The sequence below is a fragment of the Camellia sinensis genome, chromosome 11 (assembly GCF_055761805.1).
Source record: "Camellia sinensis isolate YWXY chromosome 11, ASM5576180v1, whole genome shotgun sequence".
In the NCBI taxonomy this organism is placed as follows: domain Eukaryota; kingdom Viridiplantae; phylum Streptophyta; class Magnoliopsida; order Ericales; family Theaceae; genus Camellia; species Camellia sinensis.
In genome coordinates this window covers 136,810,785-136,830,706 of record NC_138971.1, presented here as the reverse complement: position 1 = coordinate 136,830,706, position 19,922 = coordinate 136,810,785, and the positions used below count along the sequence as shown (strand labels likewise).

The 19,922-nt window shown below is 40.9% G+C and overlaps 1 protein-coding gene across 1 annotated transcript; it reads left to right on the top strand.

Moving 5' to 3' along the window:
* The first annotated feature begins 15,432 nt into the window (after nucleotides 1–15,432).
* Nucleotides 15,433–16,383, top strand: LOC145802656 (uncharacterized). The gene is made up of 2 exons (XM_082895417.1): nucleotides 15,433–16,076; nucleotides 16,209–16,383. Exons 1-2 carry the CDS (start codon nucleotides 15,433–15,435, stop codon nucleotides 16,381–16,383), a joined length of 819 nt encoding a protein of 272 aa, XP_082751543.1.
* The last annotated feature ends 3,539 nt before the right edge of the window (nucleotides 16,384–19,922 follow it).

Genomic DNA, 19,922 nt, shown 5'->3' with positions numbered 1-19,922 from the left:
ACGGCGTTCCGGTTTCAATTGTGTCAGATAGGGATCCCAAATTTGTTTCGAGATTTTGGCAAAGTCTGCAGGAAGCTATGGGTACGGAACTTAAGTTCAGCACAGCTTTTCATCCTCAGACTGATGGTCAATCTGAGAGAACGATACAGACTCTAGAAGATATGCTCCGAATGTGTGTGCTAGATTTTCAAGAAAGCTGGGAAACACATCTACCATTGATAGAGTTTGCATACAACAATAGTTACCATTCGAGTATTGAGATGGCACCTTATGAAGCCCTATATGGAAGACCGTGTCATTCCCCCGTATGTTGGGCTGAAGTTGGGGATAGAGCATTACTAGGACCCGAAATTGTACAATTGACAACCGAAAAGGTTAAACTTATCCGGGAAAGATTGAAAACAGCTCAAAGCAGACAAAAGAGTTATGCGGATAACCGACGAAGGAATTTGGAATTTGAAGTGGATAGTTATGTGTTCGTGAAAGTCACCCCATTGAAAGGACATCCGAGATTTGGGAAAAATGGTAAGTTAACACTTCGGTATGTTGGTCCCTTCCAAATTCTGGAAAGAGTGGGCCCGGTAGCTTACCGCGTGGCCCTTCCACCGAACATGAGCCAAGTACACAATGTGTTCCATGTCTCTATGCTCCGAGAATACTTACCAGATCCATCTCATATCATAGATTACCACCAAATTGTGTTGGATGATAAGCTAAGCTATGAAGAGAAACCACTTCGAATTTTGGATCGACAAGTGAAGCAGTTACGCAATCGAGAAATTCCAATGGTAAAAGTGGAGTGGCAAGAACATTACGGGACCGAGGCAACTTGGGAAAAAGAAGAGGAAATGCAATATCAATATCCGCATCTGTTTCCGTTTTGAGGTAAAGCAAGTTTGAGGGACCAAACTTATTTAAGGGGGGGAGAGTGTAATAACCCGACCCTCGTATGTGATTGTGTGATATATTTTAGTCTATTATTCTGAGCCTTCAAATACTTAATGTGAAATTTCAGGAGAAATTAAATTTAAGTACACAGATGTTATGAATTTAACATGTATCTGTTGGGCAATGAGAGTATTTGTCACACCTAGAATGGGTAAATCAGAAATTGAGAGTCTCAGAGACTTGGTAATCTGAAACAGACTTCATATTTGGAAACGGCATAATTTTTAAGTAATAATAAGCATATTTGCAGAAATTTGATTTGGGAATGATTAAACGATTGGATTTTGTCTTATTCCTCCTTAATAATATATATATATGAGCTCTTGGGCCATTTGATCAAAAAAGCCTTTTAAATTAAAATAGCTTCTACGGAAAAAGACTAAGGGAGAGAAGAATTGAGAGAGTGGAGCATCAAGAAGGTTAGAGATTTGCAAATTGAAGTGTAAGGTATGTAGATGTCTATTTTGTTCTCATAATCATGTTACTTAAGGGTTGAGATTGTGGTGCTATGTGTGTGTAGGGAGGAGATTGGCAAGATAACCATATGTGTGAATGTTTGATTGAATTTGAGGTAGCTACAAGAAGCTACACTCCTTCCTCCAATTCTTTTGCTTGAATTCAATTATATGACATGGTTTTGTGCATATATGTTTATGTTAGAACCTCATGAGAGTGCATGTATTTATGAGTTTATGTTTGTGAGTTATGAACTTAAGAGTAATGATCTAACTTATACTCACTTGAAGCATGTATTTTGATCTTTAATCACATGAATTTGGGACTTTAGACTATCAATTTATAGTTGAATTTTGAGGCTCTAAACATACCTGTAAAAGGACGGAATTTTGAGGAAATTTTCAGACTTTTTGTGCAGAATCGCCGCATGTGCGGGGGTCAAGGCCGCACGTGTGGGAACCCCAGCCGCACGTGCGGGAGTCATGGTCGCACGTGCGGGAAAAATGGCAAATTTTGGTGTTCAACACTGCTAAAAAGGCACGTGTCGGGCATCACTGCCGCAAGTGCGGGAGACTTTGTCGCACGTGCGGGGATCCTAGTCGCACGTGCGGCCCAGGCCGGGAAACACGGGTTGCTCTGTTTTGCGTGTTGGCTCCTCTAACGTTGTTGAAACCTGCAATTGATGTTGTTATGATGTTCGTTAATTTAGTCGAAGTAAAATGAATCAAGAAGTGATTTAACAAGAAAGAGGAGAACTAATTTATGTGTTGTGCATGTGTAGGACACGCTTCAAGAGGATCAAGTGCCCCGCCGTAACACAGTGAGTAATAGTACTAGATGCAACTGAATCACGCTAAGTGTTACTGTTATTAACGTTGTCTTTAACATATATGCTACTTGGAAAGAGGTGTAAAGTTATGAAGTTGAGAAACATTGTGAAGTTATAAAATTCAGACAATGTGAAACTATGGAAACACCGAAAAAACTTGTGAAATGTGAACCTATGAGGCCAAGAGCCAACTTGTGAAATATGAAATTAAGGGACCGAGGGCCAAATTGTGAAACTATGATTCTAAGTGAGAGGGAGATTTATGATCTGGAATTGGGCCGAGGTAACGGCCGAGCAGGTCGAGAGCCTAATGGTGCATGGGGCCGAGATGACCGGCGATCCACCCGGAGATGGGCTGCCAAAGCTTGGGCCGGGCAGGAGTTAGGCCAAGTATGTACCGCCCTAGATCGTAAAGAAGCTGCCTGGCAAGGAAGTGCTCAGTTGAACCGAGCTGCTTGATCAGGGGATGGAGGAAGCCAGTCAAGCTAAGTGATCGGTGCCCGGAAAGGCGTGGTCAGCCGAGGTAATCGTTTGATCGGCAGGAAGGCCAACCACAGGAAGTGCCCCGGGCTCGGCTTTGTCGAGATGCCGCATAGCCCGGTCTTCCTTAGACTTAGCCAGTAAAGTGCTTGGGTATGAAGCACAGCAAGGCCGAGGATGGAGCAGCTCGGCTGCCGAGCTCCAGCTGAGAAGGTAGGCAGTTGAGATTAGGTGATGTTCAGTAAGGTTTACGCTGACAGGTAGGATAGCGGAGCCACGTGTTAGGAGATGACTGGGAGTGGATATGGGGCGCAGAGGGTATATAAGCATGTCTGCGCCCCCCATACGCGACAGAGGAACACTTTGTAAGAAAACTCCTACACTCTAACACTGCTCTCTCTCTCTCTATCCTAAGGTGTGTGCTAACTTGATCGTCGAAGGGTTTTTCCGGCCACACACCACCGGGCAGCTCACCGTTATTTGCTTGCAGGTGATCGGACATAAACGGAGCTTGAAAGAAAGGAGTACGGGCTTGCCGAAATATTTGCTCCCCGTACACTAAGTTATGGAATTATGAAGCCAAGGGCTAGTTGTGAACATGTGAACCCCTTAGGCCAAGGGCCAATCGATGAGATTGTGAACCGATAAAGTTGTTCGGTAAATGTGTACAGATTCAAACTCGCTACATGATTTCCGCATTACTTACGCTTTTAGATGTGTTACAATGTTAATGATGTATCGATGCCTTTTAATACTATTATTCACTGAGCTTGGCTCACTCTATGTTATGTCTGTTTCTGTAGGTAACCAAACTGGAGGTCGGTCCTAGCCCTGTCACTGTCACACTTTTGTTAGCCTAAGCATAGCCAGACCTTTAATTGAAGCCGTTCATTTTTGTGGTGTTTCGTTAAACTATGGCGTATACTCTTGTTTTGGCTTAGGAGGAAATGTATATGATGTTTTGTTTTGCGCCCAATCTTGGGGCTGGTATTGTATATGTATATATATATATATATATATTGTCACGACCCAAACCCACCCCAATGGATTTAGTACCGTAACCGGCCAGTAATCCAAGATTACCGAAGGCCTGCTTGACAGTAATACAATAAAACAGAGTACAGGGGCATGGCGGAAACCAAAACAGTAAATAAACAATATCCAATGAGCTGTGGCAGTTTGTATGCCAAAAAGACTTTTCATACACATATACATGAACAGTACAGAACAGTATGTACATATTAACAATCATTCAGTTCAGGGACCTAATCCTTATCAAACAGTACAGTAACAGTCTATACAGTTTACAAAACAGTTACAGAGACAGACGGGGGAAATTAAAGCACCCCTAAGCCATAACTTGACAGGCTCGGAACCTCGCGGTGAGGCACAGTGGTTGGCTTGACAAAACTAGAGCTTACCCCGACGTTTCTAACCACGGTCTGGTGCCTGTACACCTACATATATATATGAGCAGTGAGCTAAAGCCTAGTGAATAACATAATGCATAAAGAGGTTAAGAATTAATGTCCTTACAGTAATGAAAATAGTTCGTTAATTCAGTATATCAGTCATTCAGTCATATGTGGTACATCCATTAGCATAACAGTACAGTAAACAATAGGTCTTAAAAGTCTGAACAGTAAATGATGGCCATCAATCAGTAACAGTAGTGGTTCCAACAAGGGAACCGACAGAGATCTCTGTAACAGTAACAGTAAACAGTAGTTGCTAAGGATGCCATAGTACAGTTCAGAATATAGGACATACATTTATTCAATTAACAGTATCAGTTCAGAAAGCGGTACAGTTCAATTATTCAGAAGATAATCATTTTGAACATATCTTTACACAGTTGTTACTCACAGAGTTCCAGGCTATAGTTAAGCTAGAGCGCGTCCCCAATCGCCAACCCTACACAGTTACAGATTGAACACACACTAAGCTACATAGTTGGGAAAATAATAACTTAATCCCTAATTTGTCTCGGTGTGGTTCTACATCTATATCCTCATTAAGATGCCTTAAACTAGGCCTAATAATGCCTTGGATGAGATGAGGATGCAAAGATGCACTTCAAAAATATTTTCAAAATTTTTAGAAAATAGGGGTCACGCTCGAGCCTAGGTTACTCTGCTCGAGCGGACATGCAGACAAAGGTTTCCGCTCGAGCGTAGACTTACCCGCTCAAGCGTTCTGCAAAATAGTAAAAAGTGCTGGATAGGTGAAAATCACGCTCGATTGAGCGCTCGACACCCACTCGAGCATGAGACACAATGTCCCACTCGAGCGTCAATTATTCCGCTCGAGCGGACATCAAAACAGTGCAAAGTACTGGGAGCACGAATTTCACGCTCGAGCGCCAATCACCCCGCTCGAGCGTGAGTTCAAAATCTGGAATTTCCAAATTTGAACTTCCAAGCTCAACCCAAGTTCAAATGCATTAAAACCAATTCCTTTAGGCCCTTTTCCCTGGAAAACATTTGAAAACACATAGAATAACATGATTTAAAGCTTAATTGTAAAATCAAAGCCCCGAAGGAAGATCAATTCAACTCAATTTGAAACCAATTTCCATGAACATAACTTCAATGCAACATGCATGAATTTAAACCACTTTCAAGCTTTAAACACTTGCTCTAACGAGTCAATATCTTCAAAGACAAGATGAAATCATGGTTTATAATCAAAAGATGAACATGCATGTGGGGAATGATGAACTTACAACCTCAAAACTCTTCAATACAAACATGCATGCATGGAATGAGCTATAATCCAACATGTTAGAACTAAATCAAGACTTGGCTCCTCAATTAGACATGAACCATGCAAGAATCAACTTAAACACAACAATGAGAGGTTGAATTTCCTTACCTAAGTCTTCAATCACAGGACTAGAAGCTTAAGTAGACAATTGTCCTTCAATTCTTCAAGTTCTCTAAACCAACTCTCAAGAACACTCACTTCTCTCCCTCTCTCCCTCTCTCCCTCTTGGTCGGCAATAACAAGGGAAATGGCTGATGAAATGTTTTGATTACATGTATAATAAGGCTCAAGTATGTTGGCTAAGTGGCCCACTCAATGGTGGCAAAATGGTAATTAAGTCAACTCATGCAATTTGGCTTAACTTAACCTAATTTAATCATACCAAATCATATTTTAACTGAATATGCCATAAAATCACATTAATTCTAAGGATCACAAATCATCAATCAATTTCAGATTCGGCCGCCGATAAGGCCTTCAATTCGCAATTTAAACACAAAGACATGAACAACTAATCAAACAATCAACAGATAAACATACAATTAAACAGATATACTTAATCAATTCAGTTCCATATTTCAGTCAATCAGTTCAGTACTTCAATCAATTCAGTTACCAATCATAATCAGTCTTAGTTTAGCAGTAATCAGTGGTTAATCGGTAAACAGTGACGAGGGTTGTTACAGTCTCCCCTCCTTAAAAAACGTTTAGTCCTCTAAACTCGAGTTACCTTCGTTTTGGAAGAAAACAGGATTCAGTGGAAACAGTTCAAGATATCTTTTAGCCATGTCATCTTCCCTCTCCCAAGTGGCATACACACCACCATGGTTTTGCCAGTCAACTTTTACTAACGGGATCTCTTTGTTTCTCAACTTTTTGATCCATCTGTTTACAATCTGAATAGGCCATTCCTCGTAAGTGTAGTTATCACTCAGCACTACACAAGTAGGCTCTATCACATGGAAAGGATCCCGGAGGTAGTCCCTCAACATAGAAATGTGGAAGACGTTGTGCATATGCTCCGTTTCAGGAGGAAGCGCAACTTGATACGCCACCGGATTGATTTTCTCAATAATCTCATATGGTCCGACGTACCTCGGCGCTAACTTGCCTTTGACTCCAAAACGAGTCTGGCCTTTCATCGGTGTCACTTTCACAAATACGTGATCACCCACTTCATATTCTCTATCACGTCTTCTGACATCAGCATAACTTTTTTGTCTGCTCTGTGCGGTTTTCAGTCTCTGTTGTATCAGTTTCACTTTCTTAGTCGTTTCGTATACAATCTTGGGCCCAAGCAAAGGCCCATCTCCAACTTCTGCCCAGCAAATCGGAGATCTACATTTTTTGCCATACAATGCCTCGAAAGGCGCCATAACAATACTTGAATGATAACTGTTGTTGTAGGCGAATTCAGCCAATGGCAAATGACTTTCCTAGTTTCCCTAAAAATCAAGGACACACATTCTCAATAAATCCTCCAGAGTCTGGATGGTCCGTTCTGACTAGCCATCTGTCTGAGGATGATAGGCACTACTCAGTCTCAATTCAGTACCCAATGCAGTCTGTAGGCTTTGCCAAAATCTCGATATAAACTTCGAATCCCTATCAGAAACAATGGACACAGGCACTCCATGCAGTCTAACAATTTCATCAATATAGAGTATAGCCAATTTGTCTGCATTATAAATTGTCTTAACAAGTAAGAAGTGAGCAGATTTAGTCAGTCTATCAACAATAACCCAAATTGAGTCCATACCTTTACTGGAGCGAGGCAATCCCACAATAAAATCCATGGTGATATGTTCTCATTTCCACTCCGGTATGGGTAAAGGCTGCAATAAGCCTGCAGGTCGTTGATGTTCGGCTTTAACTTGTTGGCAATGAAGACATTTTGCCACAAAATCAGCAATCTCTTTCTTTATTCCCGACCACCAGAAATTCAGTTTAAGATCTTGATACATTTTCGTATTCCCTAGATGGATAAAAAATTGTGAATTGTGGCCCTCTTGCAGAACTCTTCTTTTCAATTCAGAATCATTTGGTATACACAGTCTTTCTTGAAATTTCAGTACATTACTTTCAAATTTGAAACCCGGTCTTGTTTAGTTTCCCTTTCTTCGATGATCTTCTTCAAGAAGTCATCCGATTGTTGTTTCTCTTTAATTTCTTCAATTAGTGCCGGTTGAGCAGAAATAGCAGCTATTGTTCCATCTTGTTCTCGCAAAACAATTTCAATTTCAGATTTTTCAAGGTCACAAAGCAATTCTTTCTGCCCGGTGAGCAAACAGGCTAAATTTCCAATCGATTTCCGGCTCAGTGCATCGGCAACGGTGTTGGCTTTTCCCGGATGGTACAAAATCTGTCGGTCATAGTCTTTAATCAGTTCTAGCCATCTCCGCTGTCTCATGTTCAGTTCTTTCTGTGTGAAGAAATATTTCAAACTCTTGTGGTCGGTATATACTTCACATGTCGCCCCATACAGATAGTGACGCCAGATTTTCAGTGCAAATACTATTGCAGCAAGTTCTAGATCATGGGTCGGGTAGTTCTTTTCGTGCGGTTTCAGTTGTCAGGAAGCATAAGCAATAACTCTCCCATTCTGCATTAAAACACACCCCAAACCCTTATGAGAAGCATCACTAAATACAGTATAACCATCCGTACCTGAAGGTAGGGTAAGAACCGGTGCAGTCACAAGTCGAGTTTTCAATTCTTGGAATGTTGATTCCCTTTGGTCAGTCCAGTTAAATGATATCCCCTTCTGAGTTAACTGAGTCAACGGTAAGGAAATTTTGGAAAAATCTTTGACAAATCTTCTGTAATACTCGGCTAGTCCCAAAAAGCTTTGGACTTCTGTCACATTTGTTGGTCTAGGCCAGTTTACTACAGCTTCAATTTTCTGTGGATCAACAGAAATTCCATCTTTGCTAACAACATGCCCCAAAAACATAACATGATCAAGCCAAAATTCACATTTAGACAGTTTAGCATAAAGTTTCTGTTCTCTGAGGGTCTGTAGGGCAAGTCTCAGATGATGTTCATGTTCTTCTATACTTTTGGAGTAAATCAGTATGTCATCAATGAATACTACAATAAAGTCATCAAGGTATGGTTTAAAGATTCTGTTCATGAGGTCCATAAATACAGCAGGTGCATTGGTAACTCCGAAAGGCATAACTAAAAATTCGTAATGTCCATATCTCGTTCGAAAAGCAGTTTTGTCAATGTCTTCTAGTTTAACTTTCAACTGATGGTATCCTGATCTGAGGTCGATCTTAGAGAACACTTGAGCACCCTGTAACTGATCAAATAATTCATCAATACATGGCAATGGGTATTTATTTTTCACAGTTACCTTGTTCAGTTCACGGTAGTCAATACACAGTCTCAGTGAGCCGTCTTTCTTCTTCACAAATAAAACAGGAGTGCCTCATGGTGAAGTGCTAGGCCTGATGAACTTCTTATCTAGCAGTTCTTGTAGTTGCACTTTCAATTCTTTCAGTTCAGTTGGAGCCATTCGGTAAGGAGCTTTAGATACTGGCTGCGTTCCCAGAATCACATCAACGGTAAATTCAATCTCCCTGTCAATCAAATCCCCTGGCAGATTATCTGGAAAAACATCTGGGAATTCTCTGACTATAGGAATACTGTTCACATTAGCATTATCATCAGTAGATACAGTCAATACAGAACACAGATGTCCCTTACACCCCTTTCTAATCAATTTAACAGCTTTCACAGATGAAATCAAATACGGAGGAGGTACTACTCCAACCCCATTAAACACAAATTCAGGTAAACCCGGTGGGCAGAAAACTACTTGTTTCGTTACACAGTCTATGGTAGCATGGTATTTCGTTAACCAATCCATTCCCAATATTACATCAAAATGATCAATGTTCAGGGGCAGTAAGTCAATAAACAAATGTGCATCTCCAACAATAATTTCACAAGTAGGGTACATATATGCACAGGTCATAGATCCCCCAATGGGTAATGATACAGCTAACAGATAATTCATGGGTTCTAATGGTCTATTCAATTTTTGCGAAAAAGCATGCGACACATATGAATGTGTAGACCCCGAATCAATCAGTACATAAGCATTTTGAGTACAAATAGAGAGAATACCTGACACAACGGTCTCGGTATTCTGCACGTCTCCCGGTACTAGGGCGAAAACTCAGCCCTGCCTTATAGGCTCTTTCCCGGTAGCTTTAGGGTTCGGTTTTGGTGCAATAGTTGATGCTGCCACGCTTGGTGCAGCTTTACTATTGGCTTGTGGAGTAGAGGGCCAGTCTTTAACCATGTGGCCCACCTTGCCACACCTATAATAGGCTCCAAATATATTGTAACAGACCCTTTTGTACTTCTTGCCACACTCAGAACAGGGTGGTATGAAACCACTCCCTTGGTTGGGGCTAGTTGTTTACCCCGTATTCTGTTTCTTGTTCAATAGGTTATGCTTCCTTTCTTGAATTTAAAACCCTACCTTTTACCACGCCATTCAGACATTGGTGTTTTAGTTTTCAGTGCTTCGATGTTCGATTCAGCCATCAAGGCTCGGTCAAGAACATTTACATAATTCGGTAATTTCAGAACATTTATTCTGTCGAGTATTGCAACATTAAGGCCGCCTTCAAACTTTCTGGCCTTCTTGTAGTCAGTGTCCACCATGTGTGGTGCATAACGGGCAAGTTCAGTAAATTTTGTCTCATATTCAGCAACGGACATTGTGCCCTGTCTCAGCTGTTCGAATTCAGTTACTTTCCTGTCCCTGACACACGGAGGGAAATACTTTTCAAAGAAGGCTCCTTTGAATTGAGCCCAAGTCATAACAGTATTGTCATCACGGATAAGCATCCACCACCTTCTAGCTTCTTCTTGTAGAGTAAAGGTGGCCAATAGCACTTTATGTGCTTCGGAGCACGGAAAAACCTCAAACAATTTTTCTGTCTCGAGAACCCATGCTTCAGCTTTTAACGGTTCAAGGTCTCCTTCGAAGGATGGCGGTTTCATTTTGCTGAACTTATGGATGAGAGCAATTATGTCCCCATCATTAACATTCACATTCTGCTCCGGCTGTACCGGAGGAGGAGGTGGGGGCTGTTGATTCTGTTGTTGATCTAATCTTTCAGTTATTAGTTCCATCATTCTTTCCAGTCTTGCCATTCTTGCCTCAGAGGATGAGGATTCAGATTCATTTGCAGTTCTTGTATTATCCATTTCACTATAAGCAGTTAAAGCAAATTTAAACATAAGCAGTTGTATACTTAAACAGTTTATCACATTAGCACATATTCAGTCATGTCATAGCCACACACACTTTTCATGCTCATGTAATGCCCTAATCGCTTTTCTAGGACATCCTATAGCTCATTTGGACACGTGTGTGTGGTATAACTCGTGGTAAGTATCGCTCTGATACCACTCTATCACGACCCAAACCCGCCCCTATGGGTTTAGCACCGTAACCGGCCAGTAATCCAAGATTACCGAAGGCCTGCTTGACAGTAATACAGTAAAACAGAGTACAGGGGCATGGCGGAAGCCAAAACAGTAAATAAACAATGTCCAATGAGCTGTGACAGTCTGTATGCCAAAATGACTTTTCATACACATATACATGAACAGTACAGAACAATATGTACATATTAACAATCATTCAGTTCAGGGACCTAATCCCTATCAAACAGTACAGTAACAGTCTATACAGTTTACAAAACAGTTACAGAGATAGACGGGGGAAATTAAAGCACCCCTAAGCCATAACTTGACAAGCTCGGAACCTCGCGGTGAGGCACAGTAGTTGGCTTGACAAAACTGGAGCTTACCCTAACGCTTTTAACCACGGTCTGGTGCCTGTACGCCTACATATATATATGAGCAGTGAGCTAAAGCCCAGTGAATAACATAATGCGTAAAGAGGTTAAGAATGAATGCCCTTACAGTAATGAAAATAGTTTGCTAATTCAGTATATCAGTCATTCAGTCATATGTGGTACATCCATTAGCATAACAGTACAGTAAACAGTAGATCTTAAAAGACCGAACAGTAAATGATGGCCATCAATCAGTAACAGTAGTGGTTCCAACAAGGGAACCGACAGAGATCTCTGTAACAGTAACAGTAAACAGTAGTTGCTAAGGATGTCACAGTACAGTTCAGAATATAGGACATACATTCATTCAATTAACAGTATCAGTTCAGAAAGCGATACAGTTCAATTGTTCAGAAGATAATCATTTTGAACATATCTTTACACAGTTGTTACTCACAGAGTTTTGGGCTACAGTTAAGCTAGAGCGCGTCCCCAATCGCCAACCCTACACAGTTACAGATTGAACACACACTAAGTTACACAATTGGGAAAATAATAACTTAATCCCTAATTTGCCTCGGTGTGGTTCTACATCTATATCCTCATTAAGATGCCTTAAACTAGGCCTAATAATGCCTTGGATGAGATGAGGATGCAAAGATGCACTTTAAAAGCATTTTCAGAATTTTCAAAAAAACAGGGGTCATGCTCGAGCGTAGGTTACTCCGCTCGAGCGGACATGCAGACAAAGGTTTCCGCTAGAGCGTAGACTTATCCGCTCGAGCGTTCTGCAAAACAGTCAAAAGTGCTGGATAGGTGAAAATCGCGCTCGATTGGGCACTCGACACTCGCTCGAGCATGAGACACAATGTCCCGCTCGAGCGTCAATTATTTCGCTCGAGCGGACATCAAAACAGTGCAAAGTACTGGGAGCACGAATTTCACGCTCGAGCGCCAGTCACCCCGCTCGAGCGTGAGTTCAAAATCTGGAATTTTCAGATTTGAACTTCCAAGCTCAACCCAAGTTCAAATGCATTAAAACCAATTCCTATGGGCCCTTTTCCTTGGAAAACATTTGAAAACACATAGAATAACATGATTCAAAACTCAATTGTAAAACCAAAGCCCCGAAGGAAGATCAATTCAACTCAATTTGAAACCAATTTCCATGAACATAACTTCAATGCAACATGCATGAATTTAAACCACTTTCAAGCTTTAAACACTTGCTCTAACGAGTCAATATCTTCAAAGACAAGATGAAATCATGGTTTATGATCAAAAGATGAACATGCATGTGGGGAATGATGAACTTACAACCTCAAAATTCTTCAATACAAACATGCATGCATGGAATGAGCTATAATCCAACATGTTAGAACTAAATCAAGACTTGGCTCCTCAATTAGACATGAACCATGCAAGAATCAACTTAAACACAACAATGAGAGGTTGAATTTCCTTACCTAAGTCTTCAATCACAAGACTAGAAGCTTAAGTAGACAATTGTCCTTCAATTCTTCAAGTTTTCTAAACCAACTCTCAAGAACACTCACTTCTCTCCCTCTCTCCCTCTTGGTCGGCAATAATAAGGGAAATGGCTGATGAAATGTTTTGATTACATGTATAACAAGGCTCAAGTATGTTGGCTAAGTGGCCCACTCAATGGTGGCAAAATGGTAATTAAGTCAACTCATGCAATTTGGCTTAACTTAACCTAATTTAATCATACCAAATCACATTTTAACTGAATATGCCATAAAATCACATTAATTCTAAGGATCACAAATCATCAATCAATTTCAGATTCGGCCGCCGATAAGGCCTTCAATTCGCAATTTAAACACAAAGGCATGAACAGATAATCAAACAGTCAACAGATAGACATACAATTAAACAGATATACTTAATTAATTCAGTTCCAGATTTCAGTCAATCAGTTCAGTACATCAATCAATTCAGTTACCAATCATAATCAGTCTCAGTTTAGCTATCAGTGGTTAATCGGTAAACAGTGACGAGGGTTGTTACATATATCTAGTTCTCTTGTATATCCCTCATATCTACTAATTTTATGTGGTATCTGTGATCCTGGCATGAAAGTAATCGCTCAATAGGTGTCATACTTTTCTTTATGTTATCTTTTGATGATAATGCTTTTTATATACATATATATATATATATATATATATATATATATATGAGGTTAAGTGTCTATTTCTGCATAGGTCATGCCTGACCTTTTAGCGGCAAAGTTGGGGCGTGATATGACAACTCCGTATATTTCTTGTCGGCGCGCCTTGTGTGCCTGCTATCGACTTGCAGTTGTTCATTTGCTAGGTGGGAGCATTGGTCGCTTGATCGGCGAGAATCCCTCTCTTGTCTCGTTTAGCCCGGTGTCGTGGTTCAGGGTTCTGAGGTGGTACAGAATTTAACGACTGAGCAATTTCAGAAAGAGCCGTCTTGTTGGCCATGTTTCCAGCTTTAACCCACAGGGCGTCATCTTTCACTTTGCAGTATTCCTCAACTTTCTTCATCAACAACTAGACTGTTTTGGAGGGCCGTCTGGTCAAAGAGCTGCGGAGGGCACTATCGAGATGTAACCCCATCTTGAAGGTGGTAATGGCCATGGAGTCATTGCAAGCATCATCTACCAGATTAAAACACTCCCAATACCGCGCCGAATACGCACGAAGGGTTTCCCCCAGTTGAATCTGCATTGCCCAGAGGGAATCGGCTTACTTTGGCTGGACCTCATTAGTGATAAACCTTGCCCTGAAGGATTTTTGGAGTTGGTGGAAGCTCTTGATCGAAGTCGACTCCAGTTTATAATACCACCTGACAGCTAGTGGTCCCAAACTGCTCAAAAATATTCTGCACATGAGAGCCTCGTCGTCTGCATGCAACGTCATGGCTTGCTTGTAATGGCGGATGTGATTAGTGGGGTCTAATTTACCATCGTACAAGGTGAATGGCGGTGCTTTGAATTTCTTAGGTAGCACTGCCCTTGCAATCTGTCGTACAAAGGGATCGTGCTAGTCTTCTTCGTCTGAACTGTTTCTTCTTCGCTTATGCTTTGTACGTGGACTCTCTTCAGAGGAACTGGTAGTTTTGGGTCGTCTCTTCTTCTTGGGCTCCAGGGATAATGAGTCGGAGTCGCTATCAGTGTCTGGTTGTCGGGCTCAAGGTCGTCGGCCACCTGCCCTTAGAGGTTGCATTGCCTCATGTGCTGAAGTCGAGCGTGAGGCGAAGTTCAAGGCGCGTCTTACGGCGATAGTCTCCGGTCTAAGTATGTTTATTGGAGTGAGGTCGTCTCTCTGTGTGGTTTTGTCAGTGACTATCGGAGGGTCTTCCGTTACACCCGCCATGGATGTATTTGAGTATTTCCACAAATGGCGCCAATTGTGGGGAGGTGGTTTGGAAATACTCTTTTGATCCACTGGGACACTCGAGATCCTCAGCTAAAGACCTGGACAACCTGAAAAGAAACAAACACTCCAGTCGGGGGTGCCGAAATTAGCACTCCAATGGTTAAGTCAGTGTATACTCTCTTGGTTACTTGTATTTTAAGGTAAGCGTACTAATTCTCACATATCTCTTTCTGGCTCATGCTTTTCTATTTATATCTTTTCTTTCTTGGGCCTCGAGACTGGGCCCACTTTCAATTCGCCGTATAACTATTTACTCGGCCCCTTTTGTTATAAACCGCTTCTCACTCGGCCCCTTACTCAACCGGCTATTTGGCCGAATAGGTCAGGATATAAATGTGCAAGACGGGGCCGAATGCGATGTATATATTTTGACTCTCCGGGTCCACTTATTCGGCCTCTTTACGACTCCTAATATTCGGCCCCCATAGTCACTAAATCGGCTTTGTCTGGCCTGGTTCAGCCAATCAGCGCCATGCCACCAAGGAGCCTTGAACCTAGGACTTGGGTTAAACGAGACAACTGACCTAACTCTTGCTAATCAAGCGGGCAGTGTTTGCACCGTTTTGATGAATAGTATCAAGTGGATAGCAGGCACACCAGACATTTGGACAAGAAATATACGGAATTGGCGGAGCCGATCCATAAGATCCTACCCAAAATTCAGCATCTTTTATTCTTTAAGTGGTTGCCCAAGATGATGGGGCCCCTTGACACTAGCAGAAAGGATAGGCGGTGCGAATATCACAAGGACCATGGCCACTACATTGACAGCTGTTATGCACTGAAGGACCGCCTGGAAGAATTAGTACAAGACGGCTGGCTAGCGCAACATGTCCGAAAGAACAATCCACTGAACACAGTAGCTTTACAGCCTGATTCACCTCCACTCGATGTAATTCACATGATATACAACCTACCGTCGTCAGCCCAAGTAAATACAATTCAGTTACAACCTAGCCTATCCAAGCCGATCACACTAACCAAACGACCCCATGAAACTGGCAAGATCAGCTTTGACGACACTGACCTAGATGGACTAACTGTCCCTTATGTTGATCCCATCGTCATCGAGTTACGCGTGAACCGATTCACAGTCGAGCATGTTCTCATCAATCAGGGAAGCACCTCAGAAATAATGTATTATAAGATGTTCGTTAAACTCGGCTTCACTGATTCGGATCTATTACCAGCCGATTACCCATTGTTTGGCTTCAACGCCAACCCTGAGTATCCCTTGGACAGGATCATACTACCAGTACAGGTGGGTACCAAATCAGTCAATGTGGAATTTCTGGTTGTCAAACTTCCGTCACCATACAATCTCATCATGGGAAGGACCTGGTTGCATGCTATGCAAGCTGTGCCAAGCACCTACCATCAACTACTCCACTTTCCAACTAAATATGGCATTGAGAAAATTTGAAGCTCTTAAAAATTGGCACATGCATGCTATCTTATTGTTGTTGCAAAAAGGCCAAAGGAACTAGAAGTGAACTCGATTGAAGTACTAGATCGAGAGAGTCTTGAGGACATTGGGAAAATCCCCAGTGAGAAGGCAACTGAAGACCTTAATCAGATTGAAATCAATGGGGGCCCTGACAAATTCTTCATGATTGGCACTTCTTTGAACGAAGTTAACAGACGTTAGTTGGTTTCCTTCTCACTCGGCAATCTCGATGTGTTTGCATGGACACCATACTGTAGACACCCTATTTTTTACCGCCCTTATGACTTGGGCACCACTGATTGATCACTCGATGATAAAAGTTATACTGTTTAAACGTTCAATTTCTTTAGCAATGAGAGCTCTAAATCCCAACCTTATACCCTATTTTTGGGCCAAAACTTTTTGGACCAAAATTATTTTAGACCTCAAAGCCCTCTTTTTCAAAATATTTTTCCCATAAGTGGAAATAAATGAAAGGGAGGTGAAATCTTTGAAAAAATCTTTAAGACATCTTATTTCAAGGTATAGAGTTAAAGAAAATAAGAGGCGAGGGAAGAAACTAGTTAAGGAAACAGTTAGGCATCAATCCGTTAGGACAAAAACTGAGAAATCTTCACTAAAATAGGCATATCTCTTTTCACACTTAGAATCTAGATGTAAGGCTGCCACCATTGGAAATTAGATTTCTAGGGCTTCAATTTGGACTCAAGAATGGCCTAAAATGGAGTCTGGATGAAGAAGATATGCCCATTTGAAGTCGGGTACAAAAACAGATTTTTGTGGCCGGCCACTGGTGTAACTTTTGCCCCTTTTGAGTGTTTTCCAGCCACCAGTGATGGCCGGCCGACCATTGGTGTCAAAAAGCAGATTTTTTTGCAGATATTTTCCTCTAGCTATTTCCACATTGCACCATCTGTTTGTATATAGATATTTTCGACCTGAGGCTCATTTTTTCTATATATACTTGACCTTCTCTATTGGTTTTAAGGTTGGAAAATTTTTAGGAGCAAAAATGTCCTCTCTCTATAATTTTCTCTCTCTACAATTCTCTCTCTCTCTTACAACTTGCATAGCCTTTGCTCAAATACTCTAAACCAAACCTAAAGAGCTTGTTGTTGAAGTGATTTGAGCTTGAATTTGAGCTCTTAAAATACTTGAGAGTGTAAAATTGGTGGTTTATGACTTAAGGGTTCATTTCTCTCCAAGAGGTATACCTTCTCTTGCTTTTGCATTATCTCTACACCATTTGTTTTCCATCTTCTCCCAATATTTTTAGGCTGAAGCTTGGGTTTTAAGGCCATTAAAGGTTGAGGGGTGGTTCACTTACCTTTGCACCTTGTTTTGGAGGCCTTTGCCCTTGTGTTTCACACCCTTGAATCATCTTTTTCTGAGGTTTTAAATACTGATTTTTAGAGCTTTTTCAATGGCCAAAATCATGTTTTTAAGTCTAAATTTGGAGAGGTTAGCCTCCTCTCCTTGTGTCTTGCTTACTAGCCTAGTTTGTGCCATGTTTTAGCATATTAATCTAGCTATTGTTAGCTCAATTTCAGCATGTTTTAGGACTTATTTTAGACTATTTTAGCACTGTTTTAGGTTATTGGTTGCATTTGAGCTTTGTTTTGTATGCTTATAGTGTGATAGTCCTCAGGAGTTTGGTGTTCTAGGCCTTAGACACCATCTTGTTTGAGTTGATAGCATTTATTTATGCTTTTCTCACTCATTTTCAGCACTTAATCATCTCTGCAACCTCCCTCCTTTCTTGGCTTTTGTTTTTCTATGAAAGTGGTTCAAACAACTTGTTTATTTAAAGCATGAGATTGAGGTGTCATGCTTAATGGTTTAATCCCTTAGGGGGTTCATTACCAACAGTACGATGCCTTTTTCATGCCTAGAACAACTTTTGGCTTGAGCCCTCTTTCCATTAGAGGACTTAAACTCACCTTTTGGACTTAATGAATTACAGGGTAGATGGTAATTTAAAATGGAGTAACTAAAATTGAGGTTATAAATGATGCAAGATAATAACTTTTTTGTGTTCAATCGGACATTAATTGAACACATGGAAGCTTGAAGCATTTCATACTCACTAGTGATGAAATGATTCAAGTCACCAAGGTCAACTACTTCCCTTGATCTTTCATGAAAGTGAGGGGGTTAGAGTCTCATTTTGTTGCGTTCATTGAACTTGCACACTTTGGTTCATAAGCCATCAGCAATGAAATTACTTGAGTTGGTGGTTTGTGGCTTAAGCTCACTACTCCTTTGATTTGTTCATGAAAATGAGGGGTGAGTGGTGCAAACAAACCCTTGAAATACCCTGTGCATGCTCTGTTTGCTCTTTGTTACAACAAGATAAACTGGGCAGCAGTGGCCAGCAAGCCACTTTCCATGGCCGGCAGGCCACCTTTGATGGCTGGCAGGTCTCATCATTGGCCGGCCGGCCACTGATGCAAAATTTAGCAATGTGTTTCTGAGGCAAAGCAGAGTTATTATGGAAGTGGGCAACAATGTTAGTGTTCTATTGTGCAACAGATGCTCTTCGGAAGCAAAACAGTGGCTTTTCAGGTGAAAACCGAGCCTGTGCATGAGCATTCCTCAAGTGCCGAGCATGTTTTTAGTTTAAATTGTTGTAATTAATTAGTTTTAGCTAGTTAATTTTGTAAGATTTTGTAATTAATTAGTTAGTTAACTAGTTATTCAATTTCATGTAGTAATCATTAGTTAACTAAAATGGTTAGTCGATTCATTTGTTATAATGATTAGCTAAATAGTTTAGCTAAATTTCATTTGTTTTGTAATAATTAGCTTAATTAGCTTAGCTCTAATTAGTTAGTTAGTTAGCTTAGTTCATTCGGACTGTCCTTCTTGAGAGCGCAACGTAATAATGTGTATGTCTTCCAACCCCACGTCTTTCTCTCTTTTATTTACTAGCTTATAATGGTTAGTTTAGGAACATCATGTATTATTTAGCATTCTCCCTATTTGCATCCATTTGTATTGCATGCACTAAGGCTCCATCATTCTAACTGCATTGTTAGTTCAGTACATTCTTTGAATACGTGCTTAGACCGCATGTTATCAAATTGATTCATATGCCATATCAGTAGCCGAGCCTATTAGTTACATTTTTGCATGCGTTGCATTAGTCATATTGCATAGTTAGAAATCATGCATTTTTCTAACTCATATTTATTTTGACTTGGAGTACTAGGTGAGCCTTTACCTGCTTTAGCATAATTGCATGAGTGTTGATGTTGCCATGTTTAGCAAGCTTACCATGAGGCTAAGTGCTTAAGTGATAAATTGCTTGAATGCCTGTCGATGAAGGTTTGTTATTTGAATTGGAATAATTTGAGTAATGTTTATATGCGATCACTTTTTCAAGTGGTTACATATTCGAAACAATTTTGCAAACAAACATGACTCGAAATGTTCCAATTTTTGCAATTTAGTCTGTACTTGTGTGTGTGCGCATCACATAGTAATGCTAGCCTAATAAACCGGAATAAGAGCATATGATGTAAATAAAATTCATATCATGATTAGTAGAGGCCGATCTTTGATCGGGCGACCGGGGGTGCTCAAATGTATTCATGACCTTCCCCTCTCGTATCTAAGTGCCTGAGCTGAGACAATCTTGGTGATGACGAACACGCGACCTTTGGCACGAGTCATGGGTTTTCTCAATTTCCCCAAAATAAAAAATATTAGGTGGCAACTTTGTATCTGGCAAAGCAGTC

What these genes read in the sequence shown, in the direction of transcription:
- LOC145802656 (XM_082895417.1), top strand. Translation starts at nt 15,433, where the DNA reads ATGGGGCCCCTTGACACTAGCAGAAAGGATAGGCGGTGCGAATATCAC. An exon ending in CTCATCATGGGAAGGACCTG is followed by an intron (nt 16,077 to 16,208) that starts GTTGCATGCTAT and finishes TGTTGCAAAAAG; the next exon opens with GCCAAAGGAACTAGAAGTGA.